Source organism: Diachasma alloeum, unplaced genomic scaffold, assembly GCF_001412515.2.
Source record: "Diachasma alloeum isolate Michigan unplaced genomic scaffold, Dall2.0 Dall_scaffold_00375, whole genome shotgun sequence".
In the NCBI taxonomy this organism is placed as follows: Eukaryota; Metazoa; Arthropoda; class Insecta; order Hymenoptera; family Braconidae; genus Diachasma; species Diachasma alloeum.
The window spans coordinates 168,011-187,056 of NW_021680514.1; the positions used below are offsets into that span (position 1 = coordinate 168,011).

Consider the following 19,046-nt stretch of genomic DNA (forward strand, 5'->3'; position numbering starts at 1 on the left):
TTGCATTTTAATGGTTTAAATGAGAACATTGCTGAAACTTGAAAAAGTAAGAATTCATTTTCTTCGTATATTCATCAAAAACATTGTTTTTCACGTTTTTAGCTTAGAAATGCCCCTTGTACCACAGTTTTCATCCGATTTCAACTTTTTTTTTTTAATGTTTGCTATACTCCAACGAACAAACCCAAGTATCCGTTTTGCTTTATATTTATCAGATAATGAGAAAATGATTTTTTTAGTTTCTATTTTTTTTCCTCTTTTTACCAAATGCTAAAACTAGTTGTTTTTCGTTATTCCACGTTGTAATCATACGTAATCGAAATATTAGAACAAAAAAAAATGGGGGGAAAACAACGAATTTTAGCATTTGTTAAAAAGAGGAAAAAAAATAAAAAGTAAAAAAAACATTTTCTCATCATCTAATAAATATAAAGTAAAACGGATACTTGGGTTTTTTCGTTGGAGTATAACGAACATTAAAAAAAAAAAGTTGTAATCGGATGAAAACTGTGGTCCAAGGAGCCTTTTTAAGCTAAAAACGTGAAAAATGACGTTTTTGGTGGATATACGGGGCAAAACGGTTCGAGTCCGAAATTTTTCTCACTTTTTTATATATCCCTTCATATATCAAAAGTCATCCAATGGCTGTTGAGGCCGAGTCGAGACTTTCAAATTTCACCGCGGTCTCCCCTTAAAAAATTTTTTTCTGAATGTTGTTTAAAACTTTAGAAATTCCTCGATTATTTTGGAAAACTCAAATTTTATTCAAATTTCCAGAACACCTAAGAATTTTATTCAATTTTTTTAGCAATTCCGGGAATTTCTTCAGAGTTTCTAGAAACACCTCGAATTCACTTAAAATTTCCAGAAACTCCCTGATTTTTCTCGAAATTTCTAGAATCTTCTTGCATTTCCTTGAATTTTCTAGAAACTCCTTAAATTTTCTTGAAATTTCTAAAAACTGCTTGCATTTCCTAAAATTTTCTAAGAATCCCTGAATTCCCTCGAAATTTGTAGAAGTTTCTCAATTCCCTCGGAATTTTTAGAAACTCCTAGAATTCCAACGAAATTTCTAGAAACTATTTGAATTTCCTCGAATTTTCTAGAAATTTCTTGATTCCCTCGAAATTTCTCAAAACTCCTTGAATTCCCTCGAAATTTCTAGAAACTCCATGCATTTTCTTGAATTTTCTAAAAATTTCTTGAACATTTTAGAATTTTCTAGGAACTCCTTGAATTCTCTCAAAATTTCTAGAAACTCCCTGAAGTCCCTTGAATTTTCTAGAAAAATCTAGACCTGTAAGCTCAATTTCACAAAAAGACTCCTCATAACGAAAACATAGACGTATCCTCATCAAAATTTCACCCTTATTTATAAAACATGCCAAATCTGGATAATCCACATAACTATGCATGATTCACGCACTATTTATGCATGATTTACACATAAGAGAGTGACTTCGGCTTATGTGTGAATCCCGCATAACTATGCAGATTATCCGCATAAGTGTGCAGATAATCGGCACAGCGTTTTCTGTGTGAAAGTCCTTGGATATCCTTAATATTCGCCGAAACCGAAGCACATCGATCTTCATCATCATCTCCTGGAGATTAATGTACCTCGATTTTCAAAAATATCGATAACTTTCGGCAGCCTCCGAAGTTAATTTCGGAGGGTTTTTAATAAACGTTGTTCAAAAACGTTGAAAAATAAGCGGCCTTCTGTTACCCCTTAAGAAGAGGAGTATCTAGAATCAAGAATCTCCTTTCAACCTTTTCTCTCTGTGTAGAGTATTATTGAGAAAAAAAGGAAAAAAGAAAAATGAATCATCTTCCATCGATCATGTATATAAAAATCGGGCAAACGTCTTGAGTTTATATAGTATTTTTAATTAAATAGATCGTACTGTTTTTAACCCATTGCGCCACCATCGTCTGTCCCCACTCTATAGCTCCGCGCGGAGCGACAGAGGTGGGGATGGTGCGCCCAGGCACGTACGTGCGGTACCGTTCAAAAATCATAGGCGCTAGCGTTGAGAGAGAAAAAAACGGGAAAACGTAATTTTATAATTTTTTTTATTGCATGTATTTTGTAGTTTACAATAAAGTCACTGAATACAACAATAAAAAAATACGTTACCTCAGTATTTGGGATCATCAAAATTTAATTTTGCAAAACGAAATTGACAAAAGTGATTTCTTTTCTATGAATCAGTAGGAAAATCTAAGAATGGAATGACTAAACTCAACTGCAGAACAATAATTTACAATTAATATAATGGTTATGAGCGAAAAAAAATAGAAATTATTCTTTTTTCCATCATTTGAAATTATGATAATTTAATAATTTTGAGAAAAAAACAACCGTACAAGCGAAAAAAACCACGCTAACGTTTTCAGCGTTTTGACTATCTCCAAATGGACAAAAATATGAAATATTCAATAATCAGATAAAGAATAATTGGGAATCAATTTGATAATAATAAAGGGGAAGAGATGAACTGAGCGAGAGAAAGAATATAATATCAATGTTTGAACCGTTTTCCATGTCTCGGAATGATAAAAAAAATACAATATCCAATACATATACAATTTGAGAGTTTGACTGTGATATTTGGTTGATTTGTAATTCAATTTTCTATTTGGAAGAAGCAAACGAAAGACAGAAATCTCAAACGGTGTCAACAGGCTTACCTAACGTAACCTTAAAACTAGATTTCCAACTTCCTGGTTTGTTCACATAACTCTTGATCACGAATCAATTCACAAAAGAAATAAATAATAGAGTAGAAATGAGTTTTGAAGGAAAAACAATTATGGAACACAAAAAACAGCCATACATCTGTCGCAGTGAAAAGGTGGATACGGGCCTGACACTCGGTGTGGTGAGGAACTCATCAACGCACCAACACTCGGCCGCAGTCGCACACAGCCATGTTGCGCGTACTCGTTGGTTAGTCCCCCACCACCATCACACCGATACTTTTCGTGAGCTTGGTGGCGCAATGGGTTAATCTCTGGCACAACATTGAACAGAAAAAAGTTGATATGTAGGACATTTATGACAGGAAACCATATACTGCAATCGACACTCGTGGTGGGACAAAGTACACACTAAGAAAAAGACATGTTCGATTTGTGAATAAAACGAAAAATTGTGTTCATACTCAGTCCTGTGGTACAAATGGATGCAGATGAATCTTACTCATTATATTCGATCTATTCTCTTCATTTTATTCTCAGGCTATCGATGGATTCAATCGATTGGTTTGAAAAATGTCAAATCTACTACTCCAAATATTGTTCTATCAGACTCCAATGTATTTTTCTCTGCGATAATGTCTAATTGCGAGGAAATATTTTGCACGCATAACTTAACCGAGCTTTAAAGCCTTGTTTCTCTCTTTAAAGGCTATGTCCCATTGTTTTATCATTTCTAAATCTTGCGGCACTCGAAAAGATAATACTCTTTTGTAATGTGAACGATATTCGCATGTACAAGAGAGTACAATGTAATATGACATCCCTTTTCACGACCAGACTGAATTTTTTTTTATATAAGATCCAAAGCACTGATTTCGTTCTACAAATGTTATTCAAAATTCAAACTAGTGAATATCAACCTGTGAAAAATTCTATATTCATTGCAAAGATAATATTCAGTCAGACATTACTCCATAAACTCGACGAGTATTGAAGTAATAAGAATCACCGAAAAAGTGTCCACACACGGAGAGAAATTTTTGATAAAAATTACCCTACCGTTCTATAAAAGTGTATCATGAGTCATCGTTTCTTCATTTCTATCCCGAAATTTAGTAAAAATTAATATATGATGATCAAACTTTATTCCACGTTAGAGAAATTTTATCCTGATAAAAATAAAAATTACCGTACCGGTAGAATAAAAATTACTGTACCAGTAGAGTAAAATTTACCAACCATTCTAGAATTTTCGTTGTTATCTACATAAAAGTTACTGGACTGGAAGGGTAAAATTTATTATGCGTCAGGATAAAATTTCTCTTACGTAGAATAAAATTTGATCATATATTAATTTTTATTAAATTTCGGGATAGAAATGAAGAAACGATGACTCATGATATACTTTTATAGAACGGTAGGGTAATTTTTATCAAAAATTTCTCTCCGTGTAGAATAGCGAAAAAATTATCTACAGCATAGGTTGTTCATTCGATGATCATCAAGATAACTTCGGCATCACTGCAAGTACATGATACAGTCTAGACTCAAAGGAATTCCTCGAGGGTAATTGGTCGAAGTGCAGACAAAGGACCTAGAATATGCTAGCGTACCATTCAATGAACACTGAGATCCTTTGTAACATTATGATTGCAGAAAATTTTGAAGGAAAACACAATTTTCAAACGGTTTATTGCACGGACCTTTCAACAGGAAAATTGACTCCACATTGAACATTCTTCGACGAAAGGCCTCGGGCGAGTGTTGCGGTGGCAAGTCGACGAAACGACAAACCGGTGAAAAATAAAGCTTGAATTTTAGAAGAAATGATAATTTTCGAAAAATTCCCGTTTGAAGAACAGAATAGCGACCTGGGAGACCTCCATGCATCCCAGGATCATCGAAATCAGCTATCAAATTAATGTCGCGTGAGCTCTTTATCGTACATGTAAAGGCCGGATTCATTAAATCAAGTGACTCTGATCGAGCGGCAGATTTGTTTTATTGTAAAATGTATTTGGATACCCGTAACCACATTTAGAATCGATCCATTTTGTTCCTTGAAAAGTTTCTGTTTCTTCAAAACAGAATAATCCATCCGAAAATGGACTCGATACCCAGATTATGATACGGAATTCTACAATTAGCCTCGGCGCTCCAAATTTAATTGTTGATTTCGAAGAGGACCGTCTCAATTTCCATTCAATCCCATAATTAAATTTGTATCGCCTTTCACTCATTAATACTATATCATTCCTATTCACCGTTTATCTTCATCTCCAGTCCTCTTATTCTGAATCATACAAACAAAAATGTACTTTGCTAATTATTTTCCACTGACGCAAAAGGCATTCTGCACCCCCTTCAACCTTTGTATCTTTTGTACATTTCTCTTTTTCCTCAGGGGCAGAAAGATAGAGGAAAAAAAACAAATCGGGGCAATTTTACAGATTGCACACAGCCAGCGGGGTGTACATAGTGCGTCAACGAGGGAGACTTTTTTTTTGTTTATTTTTTCTCCACAATACTGTTGTGTAGTCCCTCCATACCTACAATGTTGAGACTATATGAAAATGTGTTAGTGCCTGGGATTTTTTCTACATCCCTTATCAGTGGCACGATTCCCTCGGGGATCTGGAGAAAACACATTGAGTCACATATCTCTCCAATGTAATTTATTTTCTAAAAATTTTATCAACTTTTTTTTCTCTTTCCATGTTCCAGATCGAGGAAAACGCATCCGGGTGCTGTTATACACTTGAGTGATAATCCACTGGATTTGAGTAAGGTAAAGAAATATTGAAAAAAATGTGTATGCGAATGTAATGTGCCTTTAAAAAATTCAACACCTGCAATTCTCGCTTAAATTGATCGATTTGTTTCGCCGATATTTTTGGGTACTTTTTCATTTTTTCCATTAAATATTCATTCCCACATCTGGATCGATTTGAATTCTCACACATCTGAAGTCCCCAAGAAAGATCAGATTTTTCTTACTGGAGGGGAAAAAAATTGGTTCGTGCTGCTGTGGAAGCTGACACTTTTGTTCTTTTTAACTTGTCACAACCTTTTCTCATTCGACTACACAATTTTCCACGAGCAGTTTCCAACAGTTTATCCAGAGATTGAAATATATATGTCCATACATGCAATGTCTATTGAGAGACTTACAGGTACCTATGAATATCATATGGAGGTGAAACTACCTTCATTTTTCCCATCTCATTCTACAGAATTAATCAATATGGTGGGTAAATTATATTATTAGCGATTTTTTTGTAACCGCGATTTTTGTTCAGATCAGTACTACAGTGATAACAGCATCCACATAATTTTCCATTTTTAATTCCATTGTTCCATAGTTCCGACAGTACACGGACCATAGAGCGATCAAATTTATGATAAGCCATCCAACAATTAATGATGATTGTGAATATAAGATAAATTCATTGATTCCCGAAAGTATTTGAATCATTACTCCAAATACTGTATACAAATCCGGCCTCAAAATTTTCTATTGTTTTTTTTCTGTTTTGTATATTATTTATGTATAAAAATAATCTTGGACGAGATTCCCACTTCGAAATGTTTAATGGTAAATTTTACGAATTTCCCACAAGTGATGGCCATTTTTCTGTTACATGTCATTTTCATAGCAAAAATGGAAAAAAAGAACTAGAAATATTACTTTCACCACACGGAGAAAATTTTTTGGTAAAAATTACCCTTCCAAAAGGATAAACGTGTATTATTGAAATTTTTCGTCTGATTTATATCCGGAAGTTCGACAAAAATTAATGTTAAATAATAAAATTTATCATATGTAAAATAAATTTTACCCCTCCGTATGGTAATTTTCGCCGAAGGGACCAAAAATTGTCTATACATTTGTCAACATGTATATAGACAAAGACAAAAAATATGTATTATGTGAATGATAAAAATTATAGTTATCCTGGTAATTATGATAAAATTCATAGAATAATTTTTATTCACTCAATTCTATTAAATTATACCCATCGTGCGCATCAAAAACTAACCAGATGCGCGCGACACTCTTTACCCTTCCAAACAATAAATTCTACCAGTAGAATGTTTCGTGGTAAAAACACTTTGAGCTCTGTTGTCAGTAACACTCGAATGTTTTGGAGTATTAACCTCTGCGTGAAAGAAATTTGTAGGTAAGGTTAGTATTTTTTACCATTCTGGAACAGTAATTTTTATCCAGATATTTGTAAAAACTACCAAGATATGTAATAATTTTTATCCGCGCGTACTGGCAATTTTTACTCAGATAAGAACAAATATTATCCGGAAATATTCATTAAAATTTATCCACACCAAGGATATTTATTGCTCCAAACATACACTAGTACAGAATTACCCTTCCATCCGGGTAATTTTGACCTGGGTTTCACGATAATTTTTACTAAAAATTTCTCTCCGTGCACGTTCATCATCTTTTTTTTTTGTAATTTTATTTTTTCCCTAAAATATCCAAAAAATTTGCGATTAGATTTCCACTGCAAAACTATTCGCTCCGATATCCTTAAGCCACAGATGCTTCTGGTAATAATTTCAAAATTTATTCCTCATGATTTTAGTGTCAATTTTCCCCGATAACCATTTTGATAAGCATTAAGGATACCTCAATTTTTTTTCAAAATATATTCAAAATGCAAAATTAAAGGTGCCACTGGGCGACTAATTGTCTATAACATCATAACTCGAAAAATATTGGTTATGTCGAAATAATATATTTCGATACGATTACGCGAAAGTGTTTTTGGGCTCGTGGGAAGTTTATAGCACGAGCCGAAGGCGAGTGGGGTTTTGCGCACGCGGAGCGTGCGTAAAATGTCACTGTATACACAGCGTGATGAAAAAATTATATAGCCCTTTTTTATTGCTGATGGGTGATAGATTCAGATAAAAAATTTATTTATGCAAAAAAGTCTAATTTACAATACGTTTGTTAATAAACAATATAAACAGTTTATAAAAAAACATGTTTGCGCGTTTTAAAAAATTCGAAAAAAATATATGTGATAGAGTGTCTATCAGAGAATTCATAGTCAAATTTTTGAAGGGTGTATCGATATAGGGCCTAAGATATTAATTATTTCGTGAAGCCGCGGCAAATAAAGTGCAGTGGTGAGCTCGCTGCGCTGAGCTAGTCGTGCTAGCAAGTCTGCGCTATTGAGCGGATGTTCCGAGTATCTATATAAAGTGAATTCGTGATTATTTACATTTGATTCCATTCTTTTTCTTTATATCTGAAATTATGAGAAGTACAGAGAACCAATAATAATTTATTGAAAAGAAAAAAGACCCAAATTGCTGTAGGTAAATTCAACGCAGAGGCATGCATTTTTACGATATTTCGCAATGTATATACATTACTCTTACTTGAAGATATTTTACAATATATTTACATTACTACTATTATCACTATAAGCAAGTGGCAGACATTTTTAAGTTATTTTACCGTGTTTCGAATTTCGAATTCATCGTCCAGGGAATGAATTTTACATTTGAGACTATGAGTATTAGAAATCGGTATAAAACAATGAAATTGTCGAGTCCCCACAATGGATGAAGAATTTTCAAATCGAATTTTCAAAGCTTGCTCTTCCAGTGCCTGTTCTTCAATGGTACAAAAAATGACTTGAATGGAATCAATCGATTCTTTGACAAATTAAGGTCATAAATGATATAACAATGTGAAACCCGCCAATTTAGGATCCCATGACAATGTACCACTAAATGTATACTTCTCTCTTGCACTATTCTTCTTTCGTTTTTATTTACCAGTTATGAGTTATAACCATTTTTCTAGAAATTTCAAATACATTATGGGATAATACTTCCACAAACTCTTTCAGCCTGCAAATCATAAAACTAAAAAGAATAATTTACTGAGAAACCACTGAGTATGTTTCAGTCGGCTAACTCAGCTCGACGCGACTTCACTAAATAATTAATATCTCAGGCCCTATATCGATACACCCTTTAAAAATTTGACTATGAATTCTCTGATAGACACTCTATCACATATATTTTTTCGGATTTTTTAAAACGCGCAAACATGTTTTTTTTATAAACTTTTTATATTGTTTATTAGTGGCTGTAGTGGTCATGCGGGGAGTGTGTGCTAAGCAGTGTTCAGTCTGTCCAGTACTTGGATGGGTGTCCGCTTAGGCACACCTAACCGCGTAAGACTACAGTCGCTAGGCACGAATGTAGAGAACCACTGTGCCCATTGAGTCAGTGTGACCAATGGACACAGTGGAATTCCTGCATTATCGACCGGATGCACGACTGAGGTATTCCATGGTTTCCCTGGCAGTCCAATCCCGAATGAGGTGCAGTTGAGGATAAAGTAAGTCGGCCCATGGTAACGCAGATAGGGAAGGGAACAAAAACCCGAGAGGGTATACATATGAAGCCAAAAAAATATTGTTGATTAATCTTAGTTTTGAGGCTTTCGCGGCCATTATTAATGATATTATTGGCTTCCGGATGAATGCCGCGTTTGGTTTCAGCATTGCGCCGACGTTTCGCAAACACTGCAGTCTGCATCTTCAGGGCTATGAGCGCCGATTCTGAGCTCCGATGTTTGGGGGTTGTCCTTATATGTCTTCCCCTGTGATGGTGGGGGAAGGGGAGGGGGGGGGGTCAGCCAAACGTATCCGGAAGCCAATAATATCATTGTTGATTAATGTTGGATATGGAAAATTGAGAGGATATTTAATATTCGATCAATTTTCCTGACCGGGCAATAAAATAATTATTTTTATTTAGTGTGGATTCCTTATCTTTAAAGTGGTATACATATCTGTCAATTGAAAGGATTGCGGGTATATAATTGGGTTCAAGTGTATTCAATAATCAAATATAATTGATTTTAGAGAAGACAGCTTATTATTTTTATTTTGAGTAATAACTTTATTTTGACCAGAAAAAGACTCGAATTCTTTCCAAAACAAAATTGTTCTTTTTACAAAATATACGAATTTACATTCATTGGCAAGCATTCAAGAAAAAACGGAAAGAACATATTCTTATTCTGAGAGAAAGAGATACTAAATGTGATTCTCCTTTGGGAAGCCAGGTTAATGTGATATCAAGTTACTCACTCTTGTGTCGGTCTATTTTCTGAGTGCAATCACCCTTTTTTTTTCGCTGATAATGTATGAAAATTCTTTTAGTTGAAAGTAATTAATTAAGACACATGAAACTATTCACAAGAACCGTACCGAGTAATTTTTCACTTCGTCAGCCGATTTCGCGCAAAAGTTTTTATTTTAAAGTTTATTCGTGGGATTGATCACTACAAAGGTTTACGTAATTGTGATCTAAATGATCCCGATACTCGGACTACTAGGATAAACGCCGGGCAAGAGAATTGACTGATTCCGGAATCAGGTATCTAGTGGTCGCGAGGAGTTCGCCCCTTGGTACGCTCTCGAATGATGCTAGGACAAGACTGATGATTAATTTTTGGAAAAATGGTAACACAATATTAACAAACATGTTGCAAATTGCACTTTTTTGCAAAAATTAAATTTTTACATGAATCCATCATCCTTTAGCAATAAAAAAAGACTTTATAATTTTTCCGATACAACTGATATTTATCGAGTTATAATGTTATAAACAATTACTTACCCAGAGACACCTTCAATTTTGTATGTTGTATAACTTTTTGAAAAAAAAAATTTTTTTTCCTCGCGTTTACAACAATTTCTGAACCTCTTCTATAACATCCGAAAATCGAGCAAAAGTAATTTTTGACCTATTGAAATAGTGTGGAATGCCTAAGCTGTTAGTTTCCGCGATACGGAAAAAGGCTCCAACCAACATATGACCCCCATACGACCCCATAGATTTTCTGGGTATTTTTTTATTTTATAGTACGATGCGCCTCATATATAGTAGCCTTCATATACTTTCGCTTTCCTCCGCTAGCTGAGCTAAAACAGTTTTTCAGTTAAGTATCGTCACTTAAAGTCCAGTCTTATTTTTATAAGCCTATACATATAGAAAGATAACCCATTAGTCTTTTTTTTTGTTTTTTTTTATGGTCCTCTCCTGACTCCACCCCTTTTTGCGACTCCATGGACCGACTTTTCCCCTCAAGGATATCGCATTTACTCCAGAAGCTGCACTCCGTGTGCCGACTCTCCTGGTGACCAAGGGAGGCCGTGGAAAACCCTGACCGATATGGACGTCTATCGACCGAATACCATTGGTGAATGTTTCCCAGACATTAAATCTGGATGATTCGCGGTGTCTATAGACTCCCGCTCAACGGTTTTCAAGCTATTAAAAGTCATCACTCGGAGTCCGTTTATCCAATCCAGCGACGCCGTAACCACTTCAGCCACCATCGATAATCGAATAATAGTTATGTAAATGCAACTTTCAAATTCTCTTTATAAATGGGAATTGACTATGGCTGAGTGATATATGAACGAACAATTCCACAACAGGATTTTGATCGAAAAGCATCTCTGTTTTGAATTTTTTTAGGCATTTTTGAACACGTTAAATAAGATCAAAGAATTTGCAGCTGAAAACGTTCTCATGTCTTACGTTTAAAGATTATTAAAAACTACAAACAATTTCCAGAAAACTCGATTAGATTCTGACTCGTCATATTTGTTACTTAGCGTTTTATGTGAAAATGAACATTTGCATTATGATTAAGGGTCCATAATTAAAAAATTCCCGTTTGGAAAATTTCGCAAAAAAAAGAATTCGTCAAAACAATTTGGTAACTAAAAAAACATGAAAAAAAAAATTGAAGAACATGAACTACGTAAAACTGTCGGCGACGGTGGCCGAAGCGGTTAAATCGCTCGGCCGGACAGCGGGACCCGTGAGGCGCGGGTTCGAGTCCGGCTTGGGGCAATTGCGATTTTTAATCTTTCGGAAACCGTCGAACGGAAGTCTAGACATCGAGAATCATCGGAGAAGTGTTAGGAAAACATTCTCCAATGAAGCTCGGTCGATGGACGCCAGTGTCGACCAAGGTTTTCCAGGGTTTCCCTTGGTCACCAGGAGAGTCTGTACGTGGGGTACAATGCGACACGGTTGGAGAGGAAGTCGGCCCATTAAATCGCAAAACATATAAAAACCCGAATAGGGTATATATGGCAATAAATTTTAAAAAAACTACGTAAAACTTGAACAAAACTTTCAAAAACTTCAGGAAAATAATGCAAGAAATACAAGAATAGCGCATTAATAACCTTTTAATGCATATCTACGAATGAAAATAACAAGATGAATGAAAAAACAAATGAAGCACAATATTAAATTTGCAAACATGGTCTCCAGAGTAAATCACATCGAGTCGCAGTAACAAGTGGTTCGACTTAAATTTATAAGCATGAGGAAATAAATAACACCACTATTCATCAACACAACAAAACACACAACAGCTTAGTAACAGAGTAACAGAACTACAAAAATTTCAAAATTTCTGAAAGTTTGTGTAAAAAAAACGTATTTGCTTTTTTAATTCAGATTTGCATATATCAAGCTATTTTTAATGCTTGTAGCATATAAAGATTAATTCGGAACGAAAAAACGTATCTTCGAGAAATGCGAGTCAGAGATACGTATGTAGTGAGCATCTAAATAAAAGAGCAATGTATCTCCCGGATATCCGGAGATACGTATATTTGTTACTTAAACTTGTTTTCCACGAATAACCCCTTCCCATACTCTATTGGAGATACGTTGGTTTATTACTTGTGTGTAACAAAAGAACATATGTCCAAAAAAAATTGAGATCAAAGTTTGACACTCTTCATCGTTTCTCTGTTTTCGGTATCCCATTGTCAGAGAGAAAAATACATGATTGCAAGAAACATTTTCTAAATTAAAAAAAAAACGTTTTTAACTTGCATTTTGATTGAAACTAGAAAAATTTTCTTCATTTCGAGACAGAAAAAAATGGAATAAAGCATCGAAATTCGATAAATTTAAAGGACGGGTTTTGTTAAATCGATTTCTGAAAGGGCTGAAATAGAGTGGGGCAAAATGGACTTTTGAGGCAATTTGAGAGTCGAATAGAGTGGTCAGGGGGATAAGACGCCTAGAAGTAAAAAGGAGTTCGCGGAATTAGAGACAGGAACGGAAGGTAAAAGTTACAGGTCACAGAAAGACCGAATTGGGAGGAGTCTAAGGAGTTGGATGCTTTTTATTTCAATAAATACGGCTTGAAAAAAGATATTTGGCTGATGAGTTTTCAGTAAATATACAAAAATCAATTAACTTCATGCGTAAATATCGGCAGCTTACTAACAGAGTCACGTAACCACGAAAATTTTTCAATTTCTGAAGATTTGTGTGAAAAAAACGTATCTCCAAACCACCTGGAGATACGTTTGTATGTTCCCAATATTTTTTCTTCCGAATGGAAGCATTGCAATCGTTCGATTTTCTAATTTTCTAATTTTGCTTGAAAATGATGCAGAATGGTCTGAAACATAAAAATACGAAGTTTGGGGATCACGTCTGTGCATGACACTGTCCAGTCGATGGTCATTTCTTCGTAAATTTGATAATTAAATGAGAAAAATCATTCCAAAAAGTTTGAAATTTTTTCAGTTAATTGGTATAACTTGAGACTAACTCCATGTCAAATTTCAGCTTGATCCGTCTATTAGTTTTTGAGCAATATCCATTCGTTTTTTAACCTTTTCTCGCAAATCTCTCGGAAAATATCCAACCGATTTCAATAATTTTTTTTTTCAAAATATTCGCCATGATGTCCTCTATCTGGGTCAATCCAAATATATATTGAGATATTTGGATTTTTCTGTTTTTGACTTGGAATCCTTGTTCGCGTTCTAACTTGAGTAAAAATTTGGCATGAAGCTGTCTCTTATCATCGCAAGGACCGGTATTGAAGATGGGCTCAATCGGTCAATTAGTTTCGGAGATATTCAACTTTGCATGTAAACCTAATGTCTTGAATATCTCAATAACGAGTTCACCGATCTCAATGATTTCCTTTTCAAAATATTCGGTTTGATGTCCTTTATCTAAATCAATTAAAACATATCCCCGTTCATACAAAGTTTTTGAGATATTTGGATTTTTCTGTTTTTGACATGAAATCCTTGTTCGCGCTCTAACTTGAGTAAAAATTGAGATATCGACTGGAAATTTGGCATGAAGCTGTCTCTGATCATTGTAAGGACCGGTATGGAAGATGGGCTCAATCGGTCAATTAGTTTCGGAGATATTCCACTTCGTATGTAAACCTAATGTCTTGAATATCTCAATAACGAGTCAACCGATCTCAATGATTTTTTTTCAAAATATTCGACTTGATGTCTTCTATCTCAATCAATCAAAATATATATACCCGTTCATACAAAGTTTTTGAGATATTTAGATTTTTATGTTCTTGACTTGAAATCCTTGTTCGCGCTCTAACTTGAGTAACAATTCAGATATTGACTTGAGATTTGAAGCTCCCGATTAACATTGCAGCAGACATTTACTATAAAACGCATCTATTCGGAAGCCCGCAATCAATATATTGATGGCTAGAAAAGAATAGATGCCCTACTCAGTAGAATATGTACAGCCGCATGGCTGCAGTCGCCTACTTGTTTGGCTACTAATTACTCCTTATATACCGCTTTGGAGATACGCTTGTTTGTTACTTATTTGTAACAAAACAACGTATCTCCAAAAAAATGTATAAATTAAATTTTGACATTCGCAAGGAAGTTTCTTCTCGAGTTTTTGTCTCCTGTGCCACAATGTAAAATTAGTTACAAGAAAAGAAATTATGGCTTCAAAAAATGATATTTGAGGAAATAAAGCAATCTCTGTGCTTGAGTATCAAACAGGAATGATCGGAAGGATCCTTGAGTATTCTCAAAGATCAAATGGGAGATGCAGGTAAAAAGTTCCTGGTTTCTAGAACCAAGATACTGAATTTAATAAACTTGTACAAAGCATATTGAAAATAAAAAATAGGTTAGTCAATTGAAGTAAAACATTTTTAACATTCAGTACCAAAAAAGCCGTCATTTCCAATTAGAAAAGTTTTATTGTTTAATAAAAGTTTGTAAATTAAGAACCATTGGATACACTGGAGTTCTTGATTCCTGTATCCAATGGTTCTTATTATTAGGTATGTGACTTAATTTTTACAGATTTTTTCTTCGTACTTAAAATTATACTTAAAATAGAAATATATTCACGGTCTTTTCTGGTTTTGAAAGGATCGGACAAAAGGTTTTAGAACACGAAACGACAAGTCTATGTAAGTTACATAACCTTTCAGAATAGCAGAGTTTACGATGGCAACTGATAAACAGCACATTCGGCACTGCATTTTATACGAATTCCAACAAGGAAAAAATGCTTCTGAAGAACGGGAATCAATGTGTAGTGTTCTTGGTGCCGACGTTGTATCTTATGAAACGTGTAATTATTGGTACAAACGTTTTAGAAGTGGTGATTTCGATCTGAGTGACCAGCCGCGTCCTGGACAGCCTCGAAAGTTTACAGATGCGAAATTGCAAGCTCTACTGGATGAAGACTCAACGTAAACGCAACAAGAGCTTGCAGCTCAGTTAGGAGTCACCCGAATAGCTATTTCCAAGCATTTGCGTCAAATGGGAAAAATCCAAAAACTTGGAAGGTGGGTCCCATATGTATTGACCGAACACAACCTAGGTCAACGTATGAACACGTGCCTTTCACTGCTTGCCCGGCAACAAAAAAAGGACTTCTTGTGGAGAATTGTGACGGGTGATGAAAAGTATATTTTTTACGAGAATCCCAAATGTAAAAAGTCGTGGGTAGATCCCGGACAATCCAGTACATCGACGCCGAAACAGAACATCCACTTAAAGAAGATTCTTCTGTGTATCTGGTGGGACATGAAGGGTGTGCTTTATTACGAACTACTGGAAACAGGTCAGACGGTGACTGCGGAACGCTACAGCCGACAACTGAACAAACTGAGCGAAAAACTTGATCGGAAAAGGCCATTTACTGGGCAAGGAAGCAGGCAAGTCATACTGCTGCCTGACAATGCTCGACCTCACCTTGCTCGCGCGACTCAGAAGACCTTCTTAGACTTGGGATGGGAAGTTCTCCCGCACGCGGAATATTCACCAGACTTGGCCCCATCCGACTATCACTTGTTCCGGTCCATGCAGCACGCCTTAGTGGATAAACAGTTTAAAACGCTGGACGATGTGCGTAAATTCGTCGATGACTTTATCGCCTCGAAGTCTGCAAGTTTCTTTCGCGACGGCATTCAAATGTTACCTGAGAGCTGGCGCAAGATCATAGAAAACGATGGACAATATTGCCAAGATTCAGTTCGTTGTTCTCTATTTTTTTATCTCCCTATATAATACAAAAATTAGAGGGAAAATTCAGGGGACCCCAAAATTCAGGCGACGCTTAATATAAGGGTCAGGAATGAGGGTCAGCGACAAGAGTTAGGTATAAGGGTCAGGGGCAAGTGTCAGACATAAGGGTCAGGAACAAGGTTCAGGCATAAGGATCAAGAACAAGGGTCCGATATAAGGGTCAGGAGCAAGGATTATGGGGATATAAGGGTCATAAATGTCATGGGGATGTAAGGGTTATGGGGATATTAAGGGTCCCTTGGGATATTAATGGTCAAAAAAAGGGTCACGCTAAGGGTTATAAGGGTCAAAATAATGGTCCCAATAAAAAAAAGTAGTGTTGTCTAACGCTAAAAAAAATTCAGGATTCATAAGGGTCACGAGGGTCACAAGGGTCATAGGGTTGCTAAGGGTCATAAGGGTTATGAGGATATTAAGGATTCCTTGGGATATTAAGGGTCAAAACAAGGGTCATAAAGGTTGTAAGGGTCAAAATAATGGTCACAATAAAAAAAAGTAGTGTTGCCTAACGCTAAAAAATTTTCAGGATTCATAAGGGTCATGGGGTTGCTAAGGGTCATAAGGGTTATAGGATTACTAAGGGTCATAAGGGTTATGGGGATATTAAGGGTCCCTTGGGATATTAAAGGTCAAAACAAGTGTCACGCTAAAGGTCATAAGGGTTATAAGGGTCAAAATAATGGTCGCAATAAAAAAAAGTAGTGTTGCCTAATGCTAAAAAATTTTCGGGGCTGATAAGGGTCACGACGGTCACAAGGGTCATGGGGTTGCTAATGGTCATACGGGTCATGGGGTTGCTAAGGGTCATAAGGGTTATAGCGTTGCTAAGGGTCATAAGGGTTATGGGGATATAAGGGTCATAAATGTCATGGGGATGTACGGTTCATAAGGGTTATGGGGATATTAAGGGTCCCTTGGGATATTAAGGGTCAAAGCAAGGGTCACGCTAAGGGTCATAAGGGTCAAAATAATTCGAGAACCCCGGAACAACTTTCAGAAAAATTACGTGACTTTTTCGTATTTTTTCGGTGACAGACCCGAAAATTTACTGAACGTTTCAGATTTATTCTCTTATATTCCTATAGAAATTCACTGAAAACGATTCTCGCTTGCGGATTACGTGAAATGTTCCGTAATGTTCCTTGAATATTTCTCTCCGTGTACAGAAACAAAGATTTAACGTATATTCTTACAAAAGATAAGATAACCGGACGGTTTTATTAACGAAAGTTCAATTTGACAAAAGTTGGATTAACCAAAAGGTCACTTTCCCGAAGTTGATTTGAGGATATCTAAGTACTTTGGTTATTTTTTCTCCAGTGAACTGCTTTTCTATTTTTGTAGTCGAACATCAGGGCTTTCATTTCAGCCTGATTTGACCCTGTTTCCGGAAATTTGACTATGATTTCATTATTTAAATTTTGCAGGTCTGAATTTGAATCTCGATATTGAACCGTTAGAAAACATTTTAAAAATCTGAAAAAACTTGGGCAATTTACTTTTAGAGGAAGATTTATGAAATAATTGAAAAATTGCAATGTTTTAAAATTACAAGCATTTTTTATAAATAATTTGTAAACAATCAATTTTTCACCATAACAATGATTTGTTTGGAATGGTAACAAATTTATTCATATTCAGAATTTTACCAAAAATCCATTTCATGCCTAAAAAAAGAAAGACGCGTTGATGGCAAAAAAAATTTTGGTCCTCATGAATTTTTTGATCCTGGAAAAATCGTTGAATCAAATTTTATTCACACATACGTATACGCACGCATACGCACATACCAGCATGCTGAAAAACGGGTTCATTCACTAACTTTCGCGCTTTAAGTCGGCAAGTTAATAAGGTTTTCGAAAGTTCAAATAATTTCAATTATTTATTTATAAACAATGAATGTTTAAAAAAATAAGAATTTTGTGCAAAATATAATTTGAATGACGCTGAATACTCATGAGTTTGCCAAATTTTTCTCATGCAATTTAATTGATAAATTTAATGATTGGAAATGTTTGAATCTACAATGTGGTCTGCACCAAACTGTAAAAAATACTTTCATAACTTTTTTAGATGTGCTCTCGTTGAAAGGTTAGGTCCGCACGGAGAGAAATATTCAATAAAAATTACGTATCTTTTCCGTAATTTCGGAGTGAAATGTTGTTGTAGAAAATTTTACGGAACTGTCACGGAATTTTTCCAGAGCTTTCCGTAATTTTTATCTGAATCTCCTGTGAAAAATAACGATACCGTCACTTAAATTTTCTGAGTCGATTCCGTAATAGGTGAGCGAATTATGAGTTCCGTAATTTTTACTGAACTTTGATTGAGCCGTGGTTTCTCTGCTAGCCGAGAAATTTTCTTTTTCGTCACTGAGGCCCGATAAGTGGCGCTTACGGAGGCTGTGTTCAGAGGGAGTAAACGGCGATCAGCTGGCCTGAGCTGGCCGGGACCGTAAAGAGTACTGTAAAGAGGACCAGCTATAGTAAATGAGACTTTTCGGGTCGACCCGTAAAGTTATACAGTTACTAGATGAGTAACCCCCATGACTTATGTACAAATGCAATATGAAGTGAGCCGATATGGGCAATATGGCCGTCGGTTGGGCATGCGCGGTAAGCGAGCCGTCTAGTAACTTGCCTAGTGAGTTGATTCAGCGGCACTGGCGGCGTTCTCAGTAACTAATCGGTTACAGCAGTAGAGGTTATGCCATTGTGAAATTATTGCATCATCTCACTGTAACTCAAGCATTATTCTTCATCCCCAAAATCTCGTCTTTTTTATTGTAATTTTAAGCAACTCTCTTCCTTAAAATCCATGTTTTTCTAGGCATCCGTTAGGAAGTTTATTTATTATTACTTTTTGGTTTCATTGATAGGTATTTTCAAATTTTTCATTCGATTTTTTTTCTTTTGTTTTTTT

General features: G+C 35.5%; 1 protein-coding gene across 3 annotated transcripts in view; it reads left to right on the plus strand.

The window, feature by feature from the left end:
* Positions 1-19,046, plus strand: part of LOC107041740 (syntaxin-binding protein 5) — a 225,519-nt gene that overhangs the window by 131,421 nt on the left and 75,052 nt on the right. For all 3 annotated transcript variants that reach the window (XM_015262452.1, XM_015262451.1, XM_015262453.1), the window contains exon 5: positions 5,428-5,491. In XM_015262452.1, the coding sequence (XP_015117938.1) occupies positions 5,428-5,491 (64 nt within the window). The remainder of the gene's footprint in view (positions 1-5,427; positions 5,492-19,046) is intronic.